General features: G+C 38.7%; 1 protein-coding gene across 2 annotated transcripts in view; it reads right to left on the reverse strand.

Moving 5' to 3' along the window:
* The window catches only part of GALNT18 (polypeptide N-acetylgalactosaminyltransferase 18), a 230451-nt gene extending 207664 nt beyond the window's left edge, over positions 1-22787 (reverse strand). Inside the window, exons 1-2 of one of the 2 annotated variants that reach the window (XM_035327671.1) lie at positions 22458-22787; positions 22051-22316 (exon numbers count right to left, since the gene is read on the reverse strand). In XM_035327671.1, coding sequence (XP_035183562.1) covers positions 22051-22285 — 235 coding nt within the window. In that variant the 5' untranslated portion in view covers positions 22286-22316; positions 22458-22787. Of the gene's footprint in view, positions 1-22050; positions 22317-22457 lie in introns of those variants that run through there. The other variant, XM_035327670.1, reaches the window with a different exon arrangement.
* Between the last annotated feature and the right edge of the window lie 338 nt (positions 22788-23125).

Consider the following 23125-nt stretch of genomic DNA (forward strand, 5'->3'; position numbering starts at 1 on the left):
GGCTACATGGTCAGAAGCTTTCAGATTAAAATTCTGGCAACCTAAGGAAAACCACCTGTGTTGCTGCCACATACAGTAAGCTCACAGAAGAACCTTAAGTTTAGTTTCAATCAATTCATTCTATGTCCTCCATAAATTGAGTATTCTTATTAAATAGTAAATGAATCTTATGACGAGAAAGAATTGGTTTATGAGTTAAATACCCTATTCTTTTACCAACCAGTTTACCCATCCCTAATTACTATCTTGTATAAAAACAAGCAGTGGCTGGTTAACTGTTGGTATATGACCACAGCTCAGTGGATAGAACCAGCCAGGTTTCATTTGCCTAAATGACTCTAACTATGTATCCTCTTAACTTGAAGGCACATGATGTGCAAGAAACTTGTTTCTGTGTTTTGATTTCATACTTTTTCTCCCTCCTTGAATCTTCCCAATTTTATGTGGAGACATTCTGGAATTAAATAAATGTATAGTCTGACCTTCAGACTCTTTCATTTCATAAACATAACAAATATTGTAATCTGACATTGCCAAGCAGGTAACAAGTTGTGACAACCAACTGGCAACTATGCATAACATTATACTCTTCTAAGCACAGGCCTATTCACATTCATCTTACCATTACCAGTTCAGTCCGTTAGACTGTTTTATTTTAAGATTAAAAATTATATATATGTATATATATATATACACACACAGCTACAGAGCTTCATTAAATCTAGGTTTCCTAAATTGCAAGGTAACACTTGTTCCTGTAACCACTGTCCTCAGACCACATTGATTTTAAGCAACTGTTTATAACCCAACAAAGAGAAGCCCAAACTAGCAGGCTGGACTGCTGGTGTAGCACGGGGCAAAGCTGGATCCCCAACAGCAGGGCCAGTCCCTGTTCGAAAAGCTTCCCCCAGAGCAGCCTGGTCAGTCCAGGCGTACAGCAGCACAGCACAGCCACTCTCCTTCTGGCATCTCGCTGCATGCTGCAAGCACAGCCTGAACTCTCTGGGAGCAGGTACTGACTGTGTGATTTTTGAATGTCTCCAGCAATGAGGCCTGACCCAGTTACAGCTTCAATTTAACCCCCACTGATATTACTGTAATATAAAATCCTGATAATTAAAAAGGCAGATGGATTTATACCCAGCATAACGTATTCTTAGCTATGTAGACTAAAATTTATTTTTCACTTGATCTCAAGACAGCTGGAGGCTATTTAAAGAACTTTTAAATATGTTAATTACAGCATATCAGCTGCTTCTACTTCATCTTTGTTCTGTGGGTTTTTTTCCTCCTTAAAAACAGTATGCACATTAAAATGCTAGCATATGGTACTGGCTTGAAGAACAGCTGCCCCCTTAATCCCCAGTGCTTAAGAGAGAACACACACAATACCCAAACAACCTTAAGAGAGGTCAGTTCGTACTTCAAGATTTTTGTCCTATTTTGGACTTAAGATAAAGCATTTAAAAGAAATAATCAAATAATCCCATGATCTTTACATTTCAAATTCCTTAGTAGCAGTAATTAAATGCTTTCTTTTTCCTTCCATTTTTATTATTTTTCCTACTTAACAGAATGGACTAACCATGTTGTGTTTGTGAAAGGCACCAGAGCAGTAGCCCTAGAAACTCAAGTCCAATTAAGCTGTTTTCAGAGTAACTTCCTTTTTATCCTGCCATTATGTAAACAGATGATGGCAACCACCCAAATTGCATTAAGGGTACTCATAACAGCCAAAATCTGCTTCTTGCTGAAGTCGAGGGTCCTGATCCCTCATGCTTTTTATTTCCACTTTTCCCACACTATCAGAGAAGGGACAACATGACAACTCATGCACCCAACTACTCCTTGCAGAAGTGATCTTTAGCCTTGGTAAGGGAAGTGCACTTCAGCCCTATGCTACAAGCCAGAAGCTCTGGTTGTGACACTGCAGCAGGACACACTGCCCCTGTCCCTGCTATACCACAGACAAAAGATTTCCTGTTTTTCATAGCTTCCGGAGTCACAGAACAAAACATAACAAATCCTTCCTGTCCATTACTACTTCTTTATAGCATTGTTTTTTCATTTTTCTTTGCATTTTAAAATAAACTGTAAGCTAACAGTAAGCTTGTAACAGAATAATGCTGAGTTGACCCTGAAACTACCACAATACATTTGCTAACGCTCTTTTCCAGCTCTCTTCTTGCATTAAGTCCGGAGCTGTCAAATTGTTGCTGTTTTACCTGGAAGCTCCTTTAGGTTTCAAGCAATAATACTCACCATGAAGCTGTATGCACCTAATTTTACACAAATCACTTGCCAAACAGCACAAGACTTTTAGGATTAAAAAAAAAAAAAAAAATGTGCCACGTGCATGATGCATCGTTTCTGTGATGCTGCACTGAAATCTGCACAAAATAAGTGAACTCAATTTATTATTCCAGTACCCAGCAGAACCAGCAGCCTGAATAAAAAGCTAGAACCAAAGTATCTGCTTTCTAGTACTCATAATGGCTTATTGCTCATAATTCCCAAATGGCAACAGAAATCACTTGCTGTAGTTCTCCTATTATATAAATTAACACATCCAAACTGCATATAAACATTTTGTTTGCTTATTAGCCTCCTAGTTTGTCTTACGCATTATGTGCTGGCCTAGAGTCTGCAGCATTATGACAACTGCGCATACTGCGCCACAAGTCTAATATTTAAGAGTTTTTTTTTTTTTTTTAATCAGCCTTAGTGTTCCAAGTAAAAAGCTCATTAAGATGAAGACGATTAATTACCAGTGAAATGGTGGATTATTATAGATGCAACTAGAATACAGAGCCATTATGTCAATGCATTTATACACATGCTTTGTAGAAGCAACAATTAGTCAGGGCAGGTGATTGATAATCAAAAGAAATTTTCTTACAATAAGTTTTTCCACCTCACAGGGGTTAACATTCTCACATGCAATTCTAGGTTAAAAATTTGATTACTTGACAGGAATAAGAGGCAAAATATATATATACAATAAAAGTTTTCTCAGAACATAGGGCTTCAACAGTAGACTGTACTTCCTATCTTGCAAGGAAGACACTTGTTCTCTCTCATACTTTCATGCCTATAACTAACAATAATAATCATGCTAAAACACTGACACAAACATCTTGGGACTGTATATATTTCAATAATACAGCCTACATATTGTTGTTCTACCTCATCTAAAAAGTCTGTCAACAACTAAAACCCAGGATATAAACCTAAGTGAAGCTTGGGGATGGACACCTTTCATTTGGAAGTACTTCTGCTGTAAAACTGCAAAACAAAGAGCTGAAACACCTGTTCTTAACTTGAAGCATGCAGTGAAGCCAGCTGAAAAGTCAGCAGCTTGAATCACTCCACTAGGAGGAAAATGTTCAAGAAACAGGTCATTAACATAAGCATAATGGAATTAAGGTATTAACAGAGTAAATGGCAACCCAGCTCCTCTCTAAGTTATACTGCAGTCTGAGTAAATGCAATCTTAATCAGATAAAGAAATAATGGTCAGTGTTTGGGGGATTTTAGAGGTGAAGAGGGAGAGTGGGAGAAAGGAAAGAATTTTGCTTTTAAACCTGCATTAGGAAATTGGCAATTCTTGCAGAGAGGGGTATTAATAATTAAACAGAGCTTGTGGATTGAAAAAACAATCAATAATATACATTAAGATCAGACATTCCTTAAAAAAAATAAACAAATAAATGCAGGTTTCAGAGGTTATGTATTCATATACAAGAATTTCTATTTACACCCCTAACATCTGACACTACTATATCAAATTAATCCTAACCTTGAGACTTTTCAGACTATAATTCCTTACAATGTTATAAGCCTGAATTCATTTATAAAATATTACTAGTTGCCTCCAGTCATTTCCTTTAGTTTTTCTCTAGTCAAAGATTTAAGGGCTTTTTTATTTTGGTGTAAAGAATGTAAAGCATTTAATGAAAATGAAATTTTAAAAGGCAGACAATTGCCTTCTGTCACAAAGTTGCTAGGACATTCCTAGTAAATCATGAATTAAAGTGGGTTCTACTATGTTAAGTATCAGCTTGATTGAAAAACAGGAATTCTTGCTCACATATAGTACTACTACAATTCCTAAGACCTTTATTCACTGGACAGTGATTCTTTGCAATTCATTTGAGGAAGGTATCCTAGCAAGATATAAAACTTCTGCTATAGCACTAAATTAAACTAGAGAAGATCCTAGAAAATATATGCTTTAGAAAGCAATCATGCCATAGTCAGCAAATGGAGTAAGATTTTTAAGAATCTACGGTCATTGCCAAAACAATTCACAATTGTACAAAATTTGCTGGCTGAACTTTTGCTTACATAATGCAAAGCTGCAGAGTTGACAACACCACAAACTGATGGCCTATCAGAATTTCCCATGCTATGACAGATTTCTTTTTTAATTCCCTATAAATTTGCTCTCAAAAAGAAATGTAGCACCTTTCTGTCAAATCTGGCATATTTCTTAGTTACTATTTTAAAAGGATAAGGATTGTCCAATGCAAAGACAATAAACATAACCTCATCCAAGTTAATAGCTGAAAAGAAAAACAGTAGGACCCCAGCCTCAATGACCAGTCCCAGTGCCTATTTACCAAACTGTCGTGAGGTCCATCAGCATTTTACTGGAGCAGTTAGCCTACAATTTGACCCTAAAAAAGAGGAGACAAATATGTTCTCTGACAAAGATGACTCCTAACAAAAATAAGGAAATAATTTAGTTATGAAAGTAAAAATAAAAATAAAAAAACACACCACTCATTAAAGGTATAATAACACTTATCTTCTTGATGCAAACATTCCTTTAGCAATTCCCTTCACTGCAAAGGGCTCCAAAACAATATCAAGTTTCTGCACTTTGTCTCATAGAAATATTCATAGACAGGCTGATTACAATGTATCTCAAACACATTTTGCCACATAAATATAATGATTGATTGGATTTGACAAGCCTCTTTCTAGAACAGTATACACTGAAGCTTTTGTTTAGGGATATTAATCAGCTCAGGAAGCCAAATGTGTCACCTGTGCCAGAATGAAAGAAAAATCATCCCCACCTGCTGGTAGAACAACTACCAGTAATACCAAAAGGGAGAACCATTAATTGAGAGATTTAATCCAGATCCCAGCTATTCAGGGTGGCAGACTTTCACCAGACACTCGTCTTTCCTGTAACTGATCACTCTATTAGCAATAATGATCCTGCCTGAATGGCTGTGAAAATCCAAACTGTCCAAACTGAAACCTGTAATGGCTTTCTGCAAACTAAGAACAACAAATCCAGATAAAACTTATAATTTCCATCCAGTCTGGTCCAGAAACCTTGCATTTGCACCTTAACATACCAAGTGAAGAAAGCATAGACTGCACTGAAAACATCTATATATCCTATAAAGCAAGACTTAATTTAAGAATAATTAAGAAATGTAAGTGTCAGGGAATAACATATCAAACTCTTTAACTGCAGCTTGGCCATCAGCAAGGTTTATTCACTTTCTTAGCTACCACTGGGCAGAGGAAGGTTAGAACATTGCTGAATACCTGTTCTCAACTTTAAGTTCCTAGAGAATGGCAAATGATTATGCACAAATCATCTGGTAAATTTAAGTGGTAAACTAATGCTCTGAAGCAAGCCAAAATGCTGTCCTCAGCTGAAAAAGGCTTATCTATTATGGGAAGGTAACGATGCATCCTAAGCAAACGTGAAAGTCACTCAGGTAGTCAAAAAATTACTCTCCATTAGTTTAAACACTGAAACTTTAATCTGTTCATACATATCTGGGACCACAACATGAGGCTTTCTTTACAAGCAACAACTGAAAGAATTACATGTGATAGCAGCTGTTCTTCCTTCTAAAGTGATACATCTGGACATTCCCACAGCTACACAGATGTTTTCTAAAATACTTTGCAGATCACTGCCTGACATATCTGAACATTTTTTCCAAACTAGGTCTTGCAACATTTCACATCTGTTAGATGTACGCATACATTTTTACATAGTTATTACATATATACATACACATAAATATCCACAAGACCTTCACAACAGTTTCTGCATAGGATGATTGTTTTCAACATCCTCACTTCTATTTAGGAAACCCACCTCCCTCCAGACTGTACACTTGCATACCCTATATAGACTAAAGACCTCTAGCCTGATTATCAAATCCCTGTGAGATTCTGCAACAATGGGTGTCTCACAGCCTAAAGCCAGCATGGTGACACAGAGAACCAAGTAATTTGAAGGAAGTCAGTTCATGGGGCAATGTATGTTTTCACATTTCCAAGCTTACAATAATTAAGCCCAATACTTTAAGCACACCCCCTTCCCCTGACTACCTTCCCAAGCTCTGCAAATATGCACATGCAGCCTGGCAATTTCCCATCTAGATTTCACTTTTTACATTCTCACCCTTGTAAATGGCGCAGCGGGCTCCTGAAACAAAGACTGATGTGAAGAGCCAGCTTACCATTTTGCTTTCCCCCCCTCCCAGAGATGCTTGAATTCAACCACCACTGTGCTTCTAAATCACTACATTCAAAAGACCGTATGATCTTTGTTGTCACAGGAAATCCTGAAACTGTGGTAAATGGATGCCTAGCTCAGAAGATACTCTGCGCAATGTATGAAGATAGCAAATACACCTTCTGTCTCATTCATTACTGCTGCTAATTTTGCTGTGTCCCAGTTTTTCAGCCACCTGCAATCAGAATTCAGTTTAGCTGATAAAAAGCAAATATCCTGCAGTACAAACCAGGAAGTTGCAGTCTTACTAGAAGAATGAATAGCTCCTTTTCCGCATAGGAGTTCTTTTCAAGAAGCTTAGAAAGGACACCAGGACACAATTAAATCAGCTCACTGAGCACAAGGATTGACAATGCCAGTTTTCCTGTGGACTTGCCTCTGTGCCTGTGAGCTCCTTTGAAGATTTCCCAATGTCTAGGAAATGACTGGGGGCATATTCTGATGGCTAGTAGTAATAAATGCAACTCTCCAACTGGCACAAGGAGAGAAATAGCCTCCATCATCTCTGGGGAAAACCATATGGATATAATTATTTCTAAGATTTTTTATTCTGACACCCAGCAACTTGTCTACTAGGTTCCAAAGTTACTAGAAAGGTAGGCTGCTGAACGGAACACTGTTTTCTTATTAATTCAGATTCAGAAGTAAAAGATGGAAACTTGATTACTAAACCAATCAGGTAATTGTTTTTTTTTCCTTTTAATGTCAATCTTCCTAGTAATGATTTGAAGCCAATATGTCATAACCAAATTTTATTGTGTGACTTCCTCAGAGTTTTGTATAAGTTTGCCTTTTACCTATAGTTCTCTTAATAGGAAAAGCTACATGGCATGGCAGTATAGTATAATTACAACTTCCAAATCTGAGATCAAATGATTGTATCTAAAGTCTGGTAAATCTAGCTTAGCTGAGTTTAGTGAAATGCAAAAAAAAAGCAAAAAACAGTCATGCCTTTCATTAGGACAAAGGCATTTTAGTTTATTTCATTTTTGGAGCTGCTAATGTGCTAATGCACGTTCTAACAAAAACATGGCTTGACATGAGCTATCCTGAAAACAGATATCCCACAGAGTCCTGTGAAAATTTGTGTAGCCAAAGCAGCATGCTCAGGTCTCGATTTTCCCAAATTAAATATTGGGATTGATACTTTCATTTGACCACTTAAGGAGAGTATAAGATTTCCACTTGTGAAGTCTGAACAGAATAACAAGTAATTGTAAATATGCAGGTTTCTTCCAGCAGGGACTTCTGCTCTCAGTGTTACTTGCATTGTCTGACATCACTGAGAGTTCCAAACACACTGCATAAAAGGACGGATTGTGCCAACAACATTAAAGGTATGCCAGAGCTGTCTGTTTACCTCAAGGGGGCTAATTCCTGTCACACTGCTTTCTCTGTTCTCTGGTGTAAACCAGGAATGACTCAAGCACTGTATTTATACAGGTGTGCAGTTCAGTGAGAAGAAACTCCCTGCTAGAAGGAGCTTTGGTTTACCTTCCTTCCTAAGAAGCAACAAAAACTCGTTGTTAATCATGTTTAAATTTGAATCTTGAGAAAATTATAAAGCAACATACACTTCACATATTGAAGAAGTACAACTTCATAAAATTTCCGTTTTCTTTTCATTTTTTTTTGTTTTGTTTTTGTTTTTAATTTAAAGACATGACCACTTATTTCAGTGAAGCAAGCAGGATTTCTCGAGTTTAAAATAAACTCAGTGAAAAGGGTATGTTTTCCACCTTGCATTGAATTGGCCCTTGTAGGTAAATTGCTTGAATAAGCTCTGCTTGTTGGATGATAATTGAATGAGCTTGGGGAATTTTGCCAGTTCCAGGTGCCTGGGAGTTAGGAGAAAATAACATCTGTTCTCATCAAACAGCAAAAAGGCAAATTACAAGTCACTCTTAATAAATCTGGAGCATGAACATTAAATAAAGAGTAAAAGAGATACATTCAAAATATTTTCCTGAAGTAAAAATATATTATTTTTATTAACTTAATTTAGGAAATATATGCTCCTACATCTTACTTTGCCATTTCATTTATATATATATATATTTTGTGCCATACTTGCTCTGTCATAGCTTACCATTGTGGCTAAAATTCTTACATTCTCTGCACCATGTTCATTGTCAAAACACCCAGACAATTATGCAGCTACACACTGACACATGCAAGAACAGCCTGGCTAGCTAGATGCCTAAGCACAAGTTTTAAAAATAGACACAAGGCAGAGAGTGCACTTCTAAGTATTTGCAAGTGCCTGTAATTTGACACAGTGTTTTGTATAGCCCATGTAATAATTACATTATGTTTTATACTTGAGGATACTTTGACTCTTTTATTACTTCTTCTTCTGTGTACTTCAGACCCAGTTGCTTACCTGGTGATATGAGAAAAGTTACTCCATAGACACGAGACAAGCAAGACTTGCTCTCCTTGAACCAACCTGGCCCCTGGATACACAGGGCAGAATTCTGGGACACCAGAAGAAAAGGACAGGGGAAATGAATAGAATATTAAAAAAAATAAAAAATAATAAAAAAAAAAAGTTCTGCACAGATCATCCCTCCCACCTTCAAGCCTCACAACACCTCAGATGAATGAATTACTGCATTGCTGTGGCATGGCAATTATAGCAATTTATGTAAGCCCAGCAGAGGAAAGAATTTAGAGTGAGAACTTCAAGTGCATTCATGCTGACTAAGATCTCAGTCCAGGGACCCTCTGTTATGTGGAAATAATGTAATACATAAATACATACACAAACACAAAAAAAGGAAAATTAATCTTTAACAACAGCTGAAGGTTTTTAATATATGGAAAAATCTTAAAAAAGAACAGCCCCTACTGGGATTTGCATGTTTTTGCTTTTGTATGAAGACTTCATATCTTTTTAGTAGCATAAAAGCTGCAAACATACAGTACCTGTGTAGACAGCTTTACAGCTTAAAGTTTGTCTTAACTGGAGAGTCAAAACCTTAACTCAATTGCTGAAGATGAAGATATTTAGATTTGTCTTCCACTGAATCTGTGGAAACACACAGTATAGATTTAGAATAAGGCTTCCTTCCTGTACCTTCCTCTCCCTAGACAGCTGGACAACCTTCTGGAAACTTACATGGCATTCCTATCTGACAAATCCACCCTAAAAAGCTAGGTTAAATGCACAAGCTCTTTATCTTAACCTGCATATTTCCTATTTTTGTCCCACACCTGAAACATGCTGACAGTTTAAAAACTGGGAGCATATTTCCTAGCTTCAGCACAGCCAATCACAGCCTAAAAGTTGTCCAACACAAAGATAACATGTAATGAAAAAACTCACATTCAATTGAGATCTTGCCACTTTTATATTTACCACCTCATTATATTATCCAGTGTGGGGCAGGAGGGAGAGGCATTGCTGTAACCTATGCTTCAGTCCACAGAGCTACCGACTGTGATCAGTATTTCACCACTGGTTGCCACGCGAAGAATATTTTGGGCTAAATGGCTGATTATCCATCAATTCCTGTACAACTGATACAGGTGCTAGACACAGAGCCATATGTGGCAGAGTTTGTAATGAAACTTTCACACTATATTGGCTGGACCCTGAGTGCTTTTTTGCTGAGGTCAATGTATCTTTCTCTATGTTACTAAGAGTTACCAATATTTGTCCAGGTACTGCAAATTTTTGCAAGACTGTAGCAGAAGCTTTTATTTCCCTCTTAATTTCAGAAGACAAAAAGAAATATTCTTTGAAATATATTTAGACTAAACTCTTTTTTTTTAAAAAAATGTTAATTTTCAAGAATGTTGCCAATCTGTTTTTAGCAGATGGTTTGCTATTTAATGACTCTAGGCAAGGCAGAAAAGCTTTAATCAATAGAATCAAAAGAAATGCGGAGAAATTACGTGCAATTTTATAAAAATCAAAGGCATTTCCTACATATTGTCAAGCAGACAAAAACATATTGACATGTTGTTACTGCAAGCAGCCAAGGAATTGTTTCACACATTACAACTACCTTAGATTTCCTTTTATGTGTTTTCAAGTCTCCAGGCTTCCTCATAACAAGGAGTTTTCCTCTTTCATAAACTTAAAAATTCTCCACCACTAGCTTATTTCTTAATTATGAGAATAGAATCTAGGGCTGAAGGATTAAAAATTTACTCTCAAGAGCTACAATTTGCAACATAGAGAGCTCTACCTTTGCTTCCGTCTTGAAATAAGAAATCAATGTCATGGCTCCCCACTCTCAGTCCATGACCCGGTATTCTACCTGCTTCTACAGTAGTCAATCATCCTGAAACAGGTCTCCACTAATAAGTAGCAAAACATGCAGGGTTCACTCTATCCATCAGCTAATTTCTCAGTTACTGCAGAGAGCATTAACAACTGAAAACCCAACTCTAACACACTTCAGGCAATACCTGTCATTTGCATTCACTGACTACAGGAGTCTGTTCATATTGCCACCACACTGAGATATTATGCAAACACGCTGCCACTTGGTCTAATCAAGTTCTTGCTACAGTGCCTCTATTATCATCCATGAACTCTACCATGTCAGCCCAAATCAGGCAATGGTGAAGATCCTTCCTACCTCTAAGACAGGGTATATGGATCATCAGTATAGCGATTACAAACACCTCCTCCACTCCCCTCATGTTTATATATAGAGGTATTATATATAGAATATATCATATACATTAAATATTTGTATATAAACCTCCACATTCTCTTGTATATTTTTTTTCCTCAAATGAAATTAAGAGGAATAGAATGAACCCTATAAAAGTGTTTTTTATAACCACTTTCATTTAAGAAAAAAGCTATGCTGATAAATTCATTTATGTTGATAGAATTCTCTTTATATGAAATATAACAATAAATCAGTGAAATGGAAATGCTTCTATACCAAAAGCATTCCTGTTACACAGCCTGCATTTATGGAAAAGAAAGCTGTAAGTGGAAATGATCTATCCAAACATAAGTCTTCGGTCACCATTTTGCTACTGCTTTTTTCTGGCCTTGCTTCTTTAAGTGCAATTCAAAAGTTTTCCTGGCATTGTATGCAGCTTTATACATCTCTTTGGAACTTCTGTTGTTGTTGGGTTTGGTTCTTTGGTGTGTGTGTGTTTAATGTTTAATAATTTGAAATTCATTTTAAACTTAAGAGAGCTTTATAACCACAATAAAATATCAGTTAGAGACAGGCTTAAAATCTGTTACATTCCAGTTTAATGATGTCATAATCAGTTATGGCTGACGTTGTAATGTCACAGAGTGCTAACTTTGCTGCCTCTTGAAAGAGGAGGACATCAAAAACAACAATACCTGATTGTAACATGGGAGATGAATAGGGATATGATTTTCATGTAAATATCAGTATCTTGCTTATGAATTTCTGAACATATGCAATCTGAGTATTTCTTATTTCATTACAGCAACTACACATGCTTAAGATTAAAAAGTCTGCTTTAAAATACCAGCATAAATTAGATCTAATGGATTTAAGACTTGTATTTCTGAATGCTAGATTTCAGTTTAATTAATGCAAGAAAATATTTAACTGGTTTGAAAGCAACAAGAAAGTAAAAGGCTTTCAGAACTGAACCAGAAATGATGCATTGTTTCTTCCCACTCCATAGAAACTCAATATGCCTTGCTTCATCAGCTTCAATAACACTAGTGGAAACTATTGAGGTTCCACTTAATAACTGTAGTTCCAGATTAACTAAAACGGCATAAAACATTCACAGACTCTTTCATAGCCTTTAGCTTTTTCTATACTTCTCTCCTCCTGCACCCTCCTCACCTTTACACATGAAGTAAACGCATCTTCTAATAAAAAATACCACAAATTACAGCATACTACTCCCCCACCCTTCATTTAAGATGCTTAAAATATTCATGTTAGCACAAGTAGAAGAGGGAAATGCTGTTATTGTAATCATGCATTGTGTGATCATGCAATATACAGCTGCTAAATTGCAAATACCTCAGAGAAAAACAAACAGATAGAAAAAAAGTCATTTTAAAAATTATGCTGTGCTCTGTTTCACAAGTCCTATTTATTCTGTGCACATGGAAATCTGAATGGCATTTTCTCTAACCATAATCTTATTGCAATGATAATCCTGTAATGGATAGGTACAGATTCACTGGGTCTGCTGTGCTGGAAAAGTTTATCTGTCAGTTTTTCTTTTACCTACAGCATGCCAAAGTTTCTTGCAAAGCCTGTGGCAAGTCATGACTTGATGCAGAAAGAAAAGCTTCAAACAAACGTGAATCCACCATGAAAGTGGGGACTGATAATTCAGTGCATTAGTTGGATGATTCATGAAACAGATCTCTATGTAGATCCAGATTTCAGACAGACAAGTAACAGAGCTGTTTCCCCAGCCTAAAAAAAATAAATCTATATTATCTCCCTGAAGTGAAGGCTAGAATTGCCTAGAATCTACAAATATTATCTGTATTATCTATGAAAAAATAGAAATACTATCTCTTTTTCTTACATTGTCCAGAAAGCTGCTTATAGAAATCCTCTTTTCTCAGAGATCACCTATGACAGTTCTAATAAAAGGAAAATCCAAACACTCACATTTTAAATAAGGGTTTTGATTTGGAGGAATTGAGAGGAAAAAAAAAAAAAAAAAAAAAAAAAACACTAAGATTTCCATTCCCCCTCCCACATTATTTGAGACCACAAATTTCCAAAAGATCCAAGCAGATAATTGTGCAATTATGTGGTATTTTAGATGTGCTAATTATAACTTGCATGTTAAGAGAGGTATTTACCTCATACTTCAGAGCTCATGTCAGTCTCAGTATCAATCAGGCCCAGACCTATGGTGGGAGAGCAGATGTGGCTACCACCCAGTACTGCCATGGTTGCCTTCAGCAGGATTTGCACATTTGCATGCTCTCTCTAAGCTGTTACTGCTGGGACAAGGGAAGACCTTTTGTCCATCCAAGCAACTCTAGCAGACAGTCAAACCTGCTACCAACAATGTGTATAAATTTGGCCATACTAGTTCCTATAGCCATCTCCTCTGCCCAGTTCCTGCTGACCTTTCCATAGAGACTAGGATCTCTTCCACTACATATTGCACAATGATTGCAAGACAGCTGGGATTTCAGCTATCTGCCACGGTGCTATTGTGATAGAAATAACATAGTAAAATTTCATGTAATTTCAGTAGAGAAAATAGTAAGAATCCATCATGGATTTGAAAAAACAGTCTCACACTTTAAAGGCTGAGAATTTCACGGTAGCAACTTGGATGTTCCATCTCCATATTAAGATGGACGGATAGAAAGACGGACGGACGGACAGACAGAAAGAACATTCTTATTTGTTCATTTTAAAAGCCAAGTAGAGGAGCTGCTGGACAGCTGTAATAATTGCAGACAAGGTTTTGGCTCCTGAACATCCCTGCCTTTGCTCAAGAAACTACTGCACAGAAAACACACCTGCCCAGTGGAATTGTTTAACTGTAGTCAGAATAAAATTAACAGTAATAGCTGCATGAAGAGAAAACCTAAGTTTTGTGTACCTGGCAATTTCAATGTTTGTTCAGTGTAGTGTCCACACTGTCCTACCAGAGCCTGTTATTGAACTATTTCTCATGTCCCCAAAAGAAAAGGATCCCAGAAGTTTCTAAAGAGAGACTACAGAGGTAGCACTGGAATGCCAAGGGCAGCACAGAAAAATTCCTCAACAGGTGACGGCAGTGCTCTTGGACTCTGCCCATAATATGGCTTAGCAAACAAAGCAAGGAAGACAAGAATATGATTTTAAATACAAACAGATGAGGGAAATTAAAAGTAAAAATAGTTTGTCAGACAAATGAATTTGTTTCAGAGGAGGCATGACAAGATATGAACTGAGATTTCACTCTTGTATTTGAATGAAATTTCATTAAACAAGTAGATTTGCCAGTTGTAGACCAGTAAATTACTTTGGCTATTCTGAGCAGTCACCCAGAATCTGCTCAGAGCTTGGGGGCAATCCTAAAACATCACAGCCCTCTGCAGTAGATCCAATCTCCAACCTCTGAGACAAGCATATCTAACAACATAATCTTATAGCTTCATTAAATGAGGGCAGCTGTTAACCAGCGAGAGATGATTCGTGTCCCTTGTCAAACTCCATACATACATTAGCAGCTGATGAACAAGTTCCTGGGCTGCTCTAATGGCAACAAAATATTTTCCAGCATCCTTGGGAGGGTAGCTAAACCATCTTCACAACTGCCACATCTATCTTAAAATCTGAGCCTAACATTCTCTTTTTTAGGTCCCCACAGGTTTTTTTTTGATCTAGCTTGTCTCTAACATTCAGATTGGTAATAGTAACTTATCCCATCATACTGCAGTTTATGTATGCTTTCATGGTATAATGCTGATGACAAGACCTTTCTGTTGAACACAGAACTAAAGTTAACTCCTTCTGTGGTCTATCACAGGCAAAGGAGCAAGGTTGGGCAGGCAACAACTTAGTCTTTTTGGCCCTAGAGGCAATGAAGAAACTTAGGTCATGCCAGGTTCAGCAATAAACAAGTTTTAGCCTCTGAGTTTACAATATAATGGAAACCCTTATACTTTGCACTCATGCACTTACAAGTTCAGAACCTGTACTACAGGATACAGAGGATAAAACCCTTTCATGAGCATTGAGCTCTTGTAACAGGAAAAAAAAAAAATCAGCCACACAAAAAAATAGTCAGCCATACAAACAATACACAATGTGATTCTAGAGTTTTGGCCTGTTCCTTAAATGGAAGGAATAAATACCATCAGCATGTAAGAGCCAACTCTCAAAACAGTCTTGAACTCAGTATACAATAAGTCTTGCATTTGTTTCTGGAGCACAGAGAGCATAGCTGGTGTATAGATACAGACATCTTTTCCTGAGCTAGTGAACAAGAATGCATGTATCACATCATATGGCTGCCTCAGCACCAAACTCCTTTAAGTTTTAGATCCTGATAGAAGTCACACCTCCTTTCACTCTCTTTGCATGTCCTTGCATGCAAGAACAGCTAATTGGCAGATCACTATCAACCCCAGGCCACAGAATGCCCAAGTGGAAGAACAGTTGTTACGTTGGACTGCTAATCCAGGTATTGCCATGAGAGAATGTGATACCAGGGCCAAGCTCATCTCACACACAATACACAATTCCCAACAGCTACATGTAGGTCTTGCATTACATTTTTTATACACATTAATCTACATATTGGTCATGTAGATAAGATCACTTATTAGTATTAAAAAGGGAGTAACAGCTTAGCAGAAACTCAAAAGAGCTCAGTCTGAATCTCAGCACTGCTGCAGGCTTCTTGTGTCAACCTGAGCAACATTTTCTGAAGTGATACCTACCCAGCATAAACAAAACACTGAGTCCAGAACCTCAAGCAGAATAGCTATCACCATTTCTGCACAGCCCATAAATCACCTGCTCAAAGACTGTAGCACACAATCCACTCTTTTCACTGAAGCTATGCCATTATGCAGAGATAACAAACAGCTACAGAAGTGATCTTTTTTCAGATAGAAAAGATGAAATTGTCCAGCTTAGAAATAAGAGAACTCATGGAGGGCATAAAAATTTTGATTTCCAGCCATGATTCTCAACATACTTTTTAACCTATTGTTGAAGACTTTCATATGAACTACAGAAATTACCTACACTGAAGGAAACAGAATCCAGGTCAATTCTCTTCCCAACTACAAAGCTTTCTCTTGCTCAACATGCACAATCAACCAAAAAAAAAAAAAAAAGTAACTATCACACCATTCACATTATATAAGCCTAATTAATTAATACAGCAATCTAGCTGATATCACCATAAGGAAAGAAAATAATAATAAACAACTGTAATCAAGAAAGGAATTACTCAATCACTAGTAATAAAATGCAGCTACTTTATTAAAAGTGAGCCTAGACCTCCTCAGTTTTGTTTACTGTGTCCTAACCATGGCAAAATAAATCCTTGGTGCAAGAATCACCAAGAAAGAATACCTTTAATTGCTTTCTAATTATATTAAGAGCACAAAAAAGTTAGCTTCAGTAATACTAATAATGAATTATCAAGTTGCAGTTATATTGATCAACGTAATTAAGTCCCCAGTAGATGGTCCTTGAACTACCTGTACATCTAGCAAGCCTTGAAAATTTACAACATTTTGAATCAGACTTCTAACTGAAAACACTCTATTAAAGTTTTCTTTAGTACAGCCATTCCTAAGCATGGAAGAACATAAAAGTTAAATTCAAATTAATTAGCACTGACATGCAGCAATCCAGAATGACTTGAGAAATCACAGCCTAAAGAGAAAAAATAATGGGATTAATCCTGCATGTCTCACACATCCAAGTAGTTCATTCTCTTGCATTTAGTTACATTGGGACAGTAGGTCTCCTTACTTGTTTATATACTTGTGAATACAGGCTCCTCTGTAGTGGAGCTAGAGCTGTGTTCCCAGGGCTACTGTCTGCTGCTGATTTGTTTCTCAGAATAAATATACTGCAGTGAGTGCCAAATATGCCTAACTGCCTTTGTGCTTGAGGGAAATAGGCTGGGGGAATTTTACAACTAACAATTCCCAAAAGGAAACTACCACAAGAGTAAGAGACGTGGTGGAGTCTGGCAAATCCAAACAAGTCTGTATAAATCCATGCAGGTAGCCAGGCTGCAAAGGACAGATGTTTACATATTACATTCTTTCTTCATGTTTGAGATCAATAAATAAATAAAAGGTAGATATCAAGTATAGGATACTTATCCAAACTTGTAGATGGCTAAAATAAAGAGTTTGGGTTGACATGGTTCCCAAGTTCAAAATACCCAATTTCTGAAAGTAATTCATTCCATCCTAATACCTGTCCAAGACACAGGGAATGAGTCTCACACTGATCTCTCCTTCCCCAGCTGATCACAAAAGGGTGATTAGATATCCAACTATGGGATAGCTAATGGCAGCTGAAGTAAACCCACAGAGCAAATCCTTCTAAGCAGCAGGTTGAGAGATAACACGTCAAAATTTCACAGAATCACAGACTTATTTCCCAAATAAGTCTATGGAGTGCTTGACGTGTCATTTATTTATGCCAACAGATGCTGCAGCATGCAAAGATGAGGGACAAAATTCCTAGTACTAAACAGATGTCTTAGTAACCATCTATTGGTCTTAGGTAAGAATTCAACTACTCCAGAAATAAACTGTGTATTTGCAACTTTAACTTGGATCTACTGTACATATTAATTGTATGCAATTAATCAATTCTGTTTAAGTTCCTGTTAGGTGGCAAAAAAAAGAACTTCATTTCACAGATTTCATAGACCAGAATTTTTCAAAATAATGCTAGGATGCAAATATCTTCTGATTAAAACGACGAAGTTGAAAAATATAAAATGACACTGCATAGTATGACAAATAGCAGAGCGTGTATGTCATGCTGTAAGGGATCCCTGCTTAACCATAGCGTAGCTTTCCAAGAAAGATGTTCAGCTTATCATCTGCAACAGCCTAAAGCTAGGCTGCAGAAAATAAATTGCTACCTTATTGATAGTGTGCCTCTTGTCATCGTTACAGACTAAGTATCTAATCAAGAGCATCCTGCCTGCTCACATGATCTTCCAACCACACATACACAACTTAGGGCAATTCTTTAGAGACAGAGCCAATGCATGATGCATTATTAAGATGAATCATACGTTCTGATCTGTCTGATGCACTCTCATATTGATTTTAATAAAATGAGTGTTTGGAGTTTTATTTGACCAGTATGTTCCTTGTGAACTTGACAGAACATACTGTTTTCAAATAAAATTAAGAAAAAAATATTTTGAACCTTATGTTGGAAAGATAGACATTTTATTTAATACAATATTTATTAACTTTAGTTCTTTATAGCACTCTCTCTGGTAATAAAACTCAAGAGTAATAGATTATACATTTGCCACACTCCTTTGTTAGACAGAAAAAAGGCTGCATTTTACATAAAACTATCCATCTGGTCTCTTCCTCATTTTCCTTCACAAGCGTGCACACACAAATCATCTCAATAACCACCCTATCTTGTTTGCAAACTCCACAGGAACTGGAAACAAAGTTTCTCTGAGTGGCTTGCTTGCTAGAATAAGATCTATGACTCCTACTAAAGCTATGGGAAAAAATATTTAAGTACTAACCTTGTAGAATTCAGATTAAACTAACACAATCAATATAAAACACTGCCATAGAAAGGTATGCAGGTCATCATCAGTGTAAAATTGTAAGGATAAGAAAAAAAAAGTTGAAGTGATTTGAAACAAAACCATCTCATAAACTGGGGTGGATCACAAGCCAAGAATTCCTGGGCTTAAGTTCAAGTTCCAGCCTCATGCTGCTGTTCCACAAAGTACTTCTGTCCGTGGACCACACTGCCTATCTAGACTGTAATGCTGACAATCCTGCCCCGTACTGCCTACCATGGAAGTCTGTGTCAGATGCACGATACCTGCATAGCATGTCCATAGGCTAACACAAAATAACATAGGAGGAGGAAAGAAAGAGAAGTACCATAAAGGTAGAGCAGACTCCCCTGGCAGCACATGCTCTTACCTCATTTCTAGCACTTGTAAATTACATGCAGAGCAATGGTTACCCTCTGGCATGCGGATAATTTGGGATACACAGAAGTATAGGATATGCAGTATGGCAGGTACATAATTGTGCATTCCAACTTTTCTATTCTTGGCCAATACCACTACCAATATTTCCTTTTCCACACTGTTCTTTCTGAAAAGAATGCTTGCATACTTTCATTCTCTCAGAATTTTACTTCTTTTCAATCTAACACTTGCTTTGAAAATGTCTTTCTACAAGTTCATACTTCAAAAAGTGATTTTTTTTTTTTAAATGAAGGCACCTCTTGTTCCTTCTCATTTCCACGACATTTGATATAATATTGCAAGATAGTAATTTATATGCTAAAGGAATTCCCTGATGGCACCTAATTAAACAATTCAATCAGAAAACAAATTAAAATGAAATATTAGAGCAACCCCATGCGTAAAATGCAGTAGTTAGAGCTTTCTGGTATTCACAGGGTATTCTGTGGCATGCAATTCTATTACCCTTGCTAATTTCGTGCCTGCTCAGCTCTGCAGAACATCTGAATTATTGACACCTTTCTCCAACATAAAAAAGGAGTAGCTCAAGCAAAAACTTTACAGCAAACTACAGATAGTTATTATCTAGTCCAGCTATTTGGCAGCTGGTTTATTCAATTTATGGTAATGAAACCCAAACTTAATTTTTTTTAAAGCAGACCTTCAAACTGATAAGCTTGAAGCTAACTCATACCCCAGTCATGCTTGGAGTATTCCTTCCAATGATTTCTGTGACTTCTGCAACATGACCCAGAAGTCATAACATCTCACAGTACTAAAGCAAGATCTGATTAAAATAACACCTTATTCTGCAATCTCTGCCACAGAAATTCCTTGTGAAATTCAGTTACTATGATTTGGAAAGTACAAGTACAGAAAATCCATTTAGGGATGACAATCTGCAATTATTTATTTATTTATTATTATTTTTTAAAGTGGCTTCAGTAAGGTAGGAGAACTTTGTAAACTTTCATTTTTTTCCCCAAAAAAACTATATTCTAGTACTTATTACCAAACTGTTTGCTTATTTTTAGAAGATTCTCTTCAACTTTCATACAAATGTTATTTAAGGAAAATATTTTCTGGTTTGGTTTTTGTATAGTCACAAGTTGTCAAAAATTAATTTTATGCTCTAATCCATGCAAATCCATCCCTTTCTCTATGATTCTGAGAAGAATCACTGTCCAAAATAACAAGCCAATATGGTCACTATTACTTTCCTAAAAAGAAGACTATCACAACTTCACACCTACAAAACTGAAGGAGGTATGGTCTAGCCCTATTTGGATGAATTTGCTGTATGTAACTCTTAATAGTATCTTTTGAAAAACTGCTGCCTTCATACATGCTTCCACAGTGCACTCCACTGGCACACAGAAAAAAAATAGATTTTCTTTTTAAAGTCCTTTTCAGTAGTCAGGAAAAAACTCAAGGACTGCATGAGAGAAGTTAAAACTTGCAGGAGCAGCTGTAATTCATCCTCCAAAACAAAACAATACAAGGAGAGGGGGGAAAAAAAAAAAAAAAAAAAAAAAAAAAAGTATTTTACTAATTTACCCAAGCTGACAAGACTATCTGACAAATGGAGGTACATGCAATCTGGACAATGATGTGTCACATATTATTAAGAAATGAATTAATACAAGCCACAGGAAAGCAACTGGGCTTTAATAGTGCTGCAAATTTGTGAGCATTGCTAAGCGGGGGAAGCCCAATTCATACAGGATTAACCACCCTGCCCACTCCACCCCTCTTTAGACTGCCGAAGAGCAGTTGGCCAAAGCTGCCTGGAAGGAGGGGAGCTTTGGTGCACTGGTGTGCTTTGCTCTGCCTTTGCAGATTTAGGAAAAACTAGAATTGGGATTTGAACCTTCAGTAGAGGTTATGCAGAAGCAGAAAAAGATGGTCCCTCTAGAGCTCTCATTTACCTGCCACCCTCCTTACTATCCAACCCACTTAGCAGACAGAGGGAGTGACTGTATGACACCATGCAGATGTTGAAAATATAAAGGAAGATGCTAGTTAGAGATCACCCGGCAAAGTAAAGACATGCAAAATCCCAGTCCCCCCGGAAATACTTATGTTCTTCTCCGCTACTTATGTACTTCTCCACTACTCAACCCTTCTCCCAGAGCTCCCATTAAGAGGGGATCGAGTTAAAAAGGTACTACACAAATGAGAGACTGTCCCAGTTAAAATCCCAAGTGGCTCCCGTCACTACAGCAGCACTAAGGGAAAACCTTGAGCACACCCGGCCGCACACACTCTCCACACGGACTGGCAGAGTCAGGCTTACAGTGGGAGGAGAACAAGAATTCCCCTCGCGGCAACCCACTTTGGCAAAGGCAACTAACAAATACGAAACAATGACGAGAAAACAAGATGAGAAGGGGCTCTCCTGCCCTTCGCGCCGAGCCCTCCCCCCGGGCCCCCGCATAAGCGAGACACGGGCACGCTCGGGGCTGAGGTCAGTTTTACTACAACGCCGAGCCGAGCCCAGCCCGGAGCCCTCCTCGCTCCGCCGGGCACGGCAGCCCCGACGCCCCCGTCCCCGAGGGGTGGAGGCGACTTCCCGCTTGCGGCCGACCGGGGCGGAGGGAGAGCGTGCAGGTTCCCCCCGGCCCTCCCGTCGCCAGGGGACATCACCGGGAGGGGACCACCGGGGACCCCCACACGCACTGGGCGCTTCCGGGCTGAGGACCGGCTCTGCTCCGATCGCGACACGAATGTCACTCACACACACACACACACCCCAAACGCGGCGAGAGGGAATGGAGGGTGGCACACGGAAAGCGGCGGGTGGGTGAGGGGGAAAGCAAGCGGGGGGAGGGTGGTACCTTGTATGTGCTGCTTGATGACATTTTCCAAATGGTCCAGCCTTTCTATAATCCTTAAAGTGTCCCCTTTGTCTTCCTCTAACTTTTTTTCCGAGATCGGCTCCTGCACTTTCACATAAACACTGGCAATGTAGTTGGTGACCCAGCCCACGTACAGCAGGCAGACGATGTTAGTCATTCCACTCAAAATCACGCAAGTGGACACTAAAGTTTTGGTTTTCCTGGTGCACACCATCCTGAGATCGCTCCATATAGCTCCAAAAATCCTGCGATCCAGAAAACAAAAATAAAGCGCGATGAATATAAATCCTTTCCCCCCTCTCCCTGAAACGAAGACCACTCAGAAGTCAGTAAATTTCCATGCAAAAAGTTCTCTAATCCACAGAATAGAAATATTTGTCGCCTACCTAGAAGCAGAGGTGGGGGTGGGGAGGGTTGATAATTAGAATCCTGGATTTTAGTACATTCCAATAGCTGAAACTTTGCGATAGCAGTGGCGACAGCAGCCCGCAAGGCGTGCCAACCGGCGGGCTGCCCGCTGCTTTTAGGCACCCGTTCCTGCCCCGGGCATCACGGCCGCGAGCAGTCCAGCGGCCGAGTCTTGCAAACTTTGTTCCCTCCGCCGCCGCTTCCCATTGCAGCCGGCCTCAGCTCCACAATCAGCGCTCGGAAGCGGCTCGCCGGAGAGTGGGGCTCGAACGGCCGCGGATTGACAGTCCCCGCCTCCAATAACGAGCCCGCTCTGGCGCGGAGGTTGCTGCCATCACCGTATGGCCGACGGGGGCCCAGCGGGGCGGGGTTACGGCGGGGCCCACCTGCTCGTGCACGCACACGGCCGCACACACGCGCGCACACACGAGTGCGCACACGAGTGCGCACCCGGGCCCTAACACACACACTCACACAGGCTGGGGCGCTCCGCCGTGCTGCAAACTCGGGAGGGAAGGTGGGGCCGGTGCGTCCGTGCTGTGTCTATATCTGGCTGCAAAGGGAGGCAGCCGGCAGCCCCCGCTGGCTGCTAGGTGAACGCGCCGCTGCGTGCCTGGCGGGAGCGGCCGCGCTCATGAAGATACTC

Source organism: Oxyura jamaicensis, chromosome 5, assembly GCF_011077185.1.
Source record: "Oxyura jamaicensis isolate SHBP4307 breed ruddy duck chromosome 5, BPBGC_Ojam_1.0, whole genome shotgun sequence".
Taxonomy (NCBI): domain Eukaryota; kingdom Metazoa; phylum Chordata; class Aves; order Anseriformes; family Anatidae; genus Oxyura; species Oxyura jamaicensis.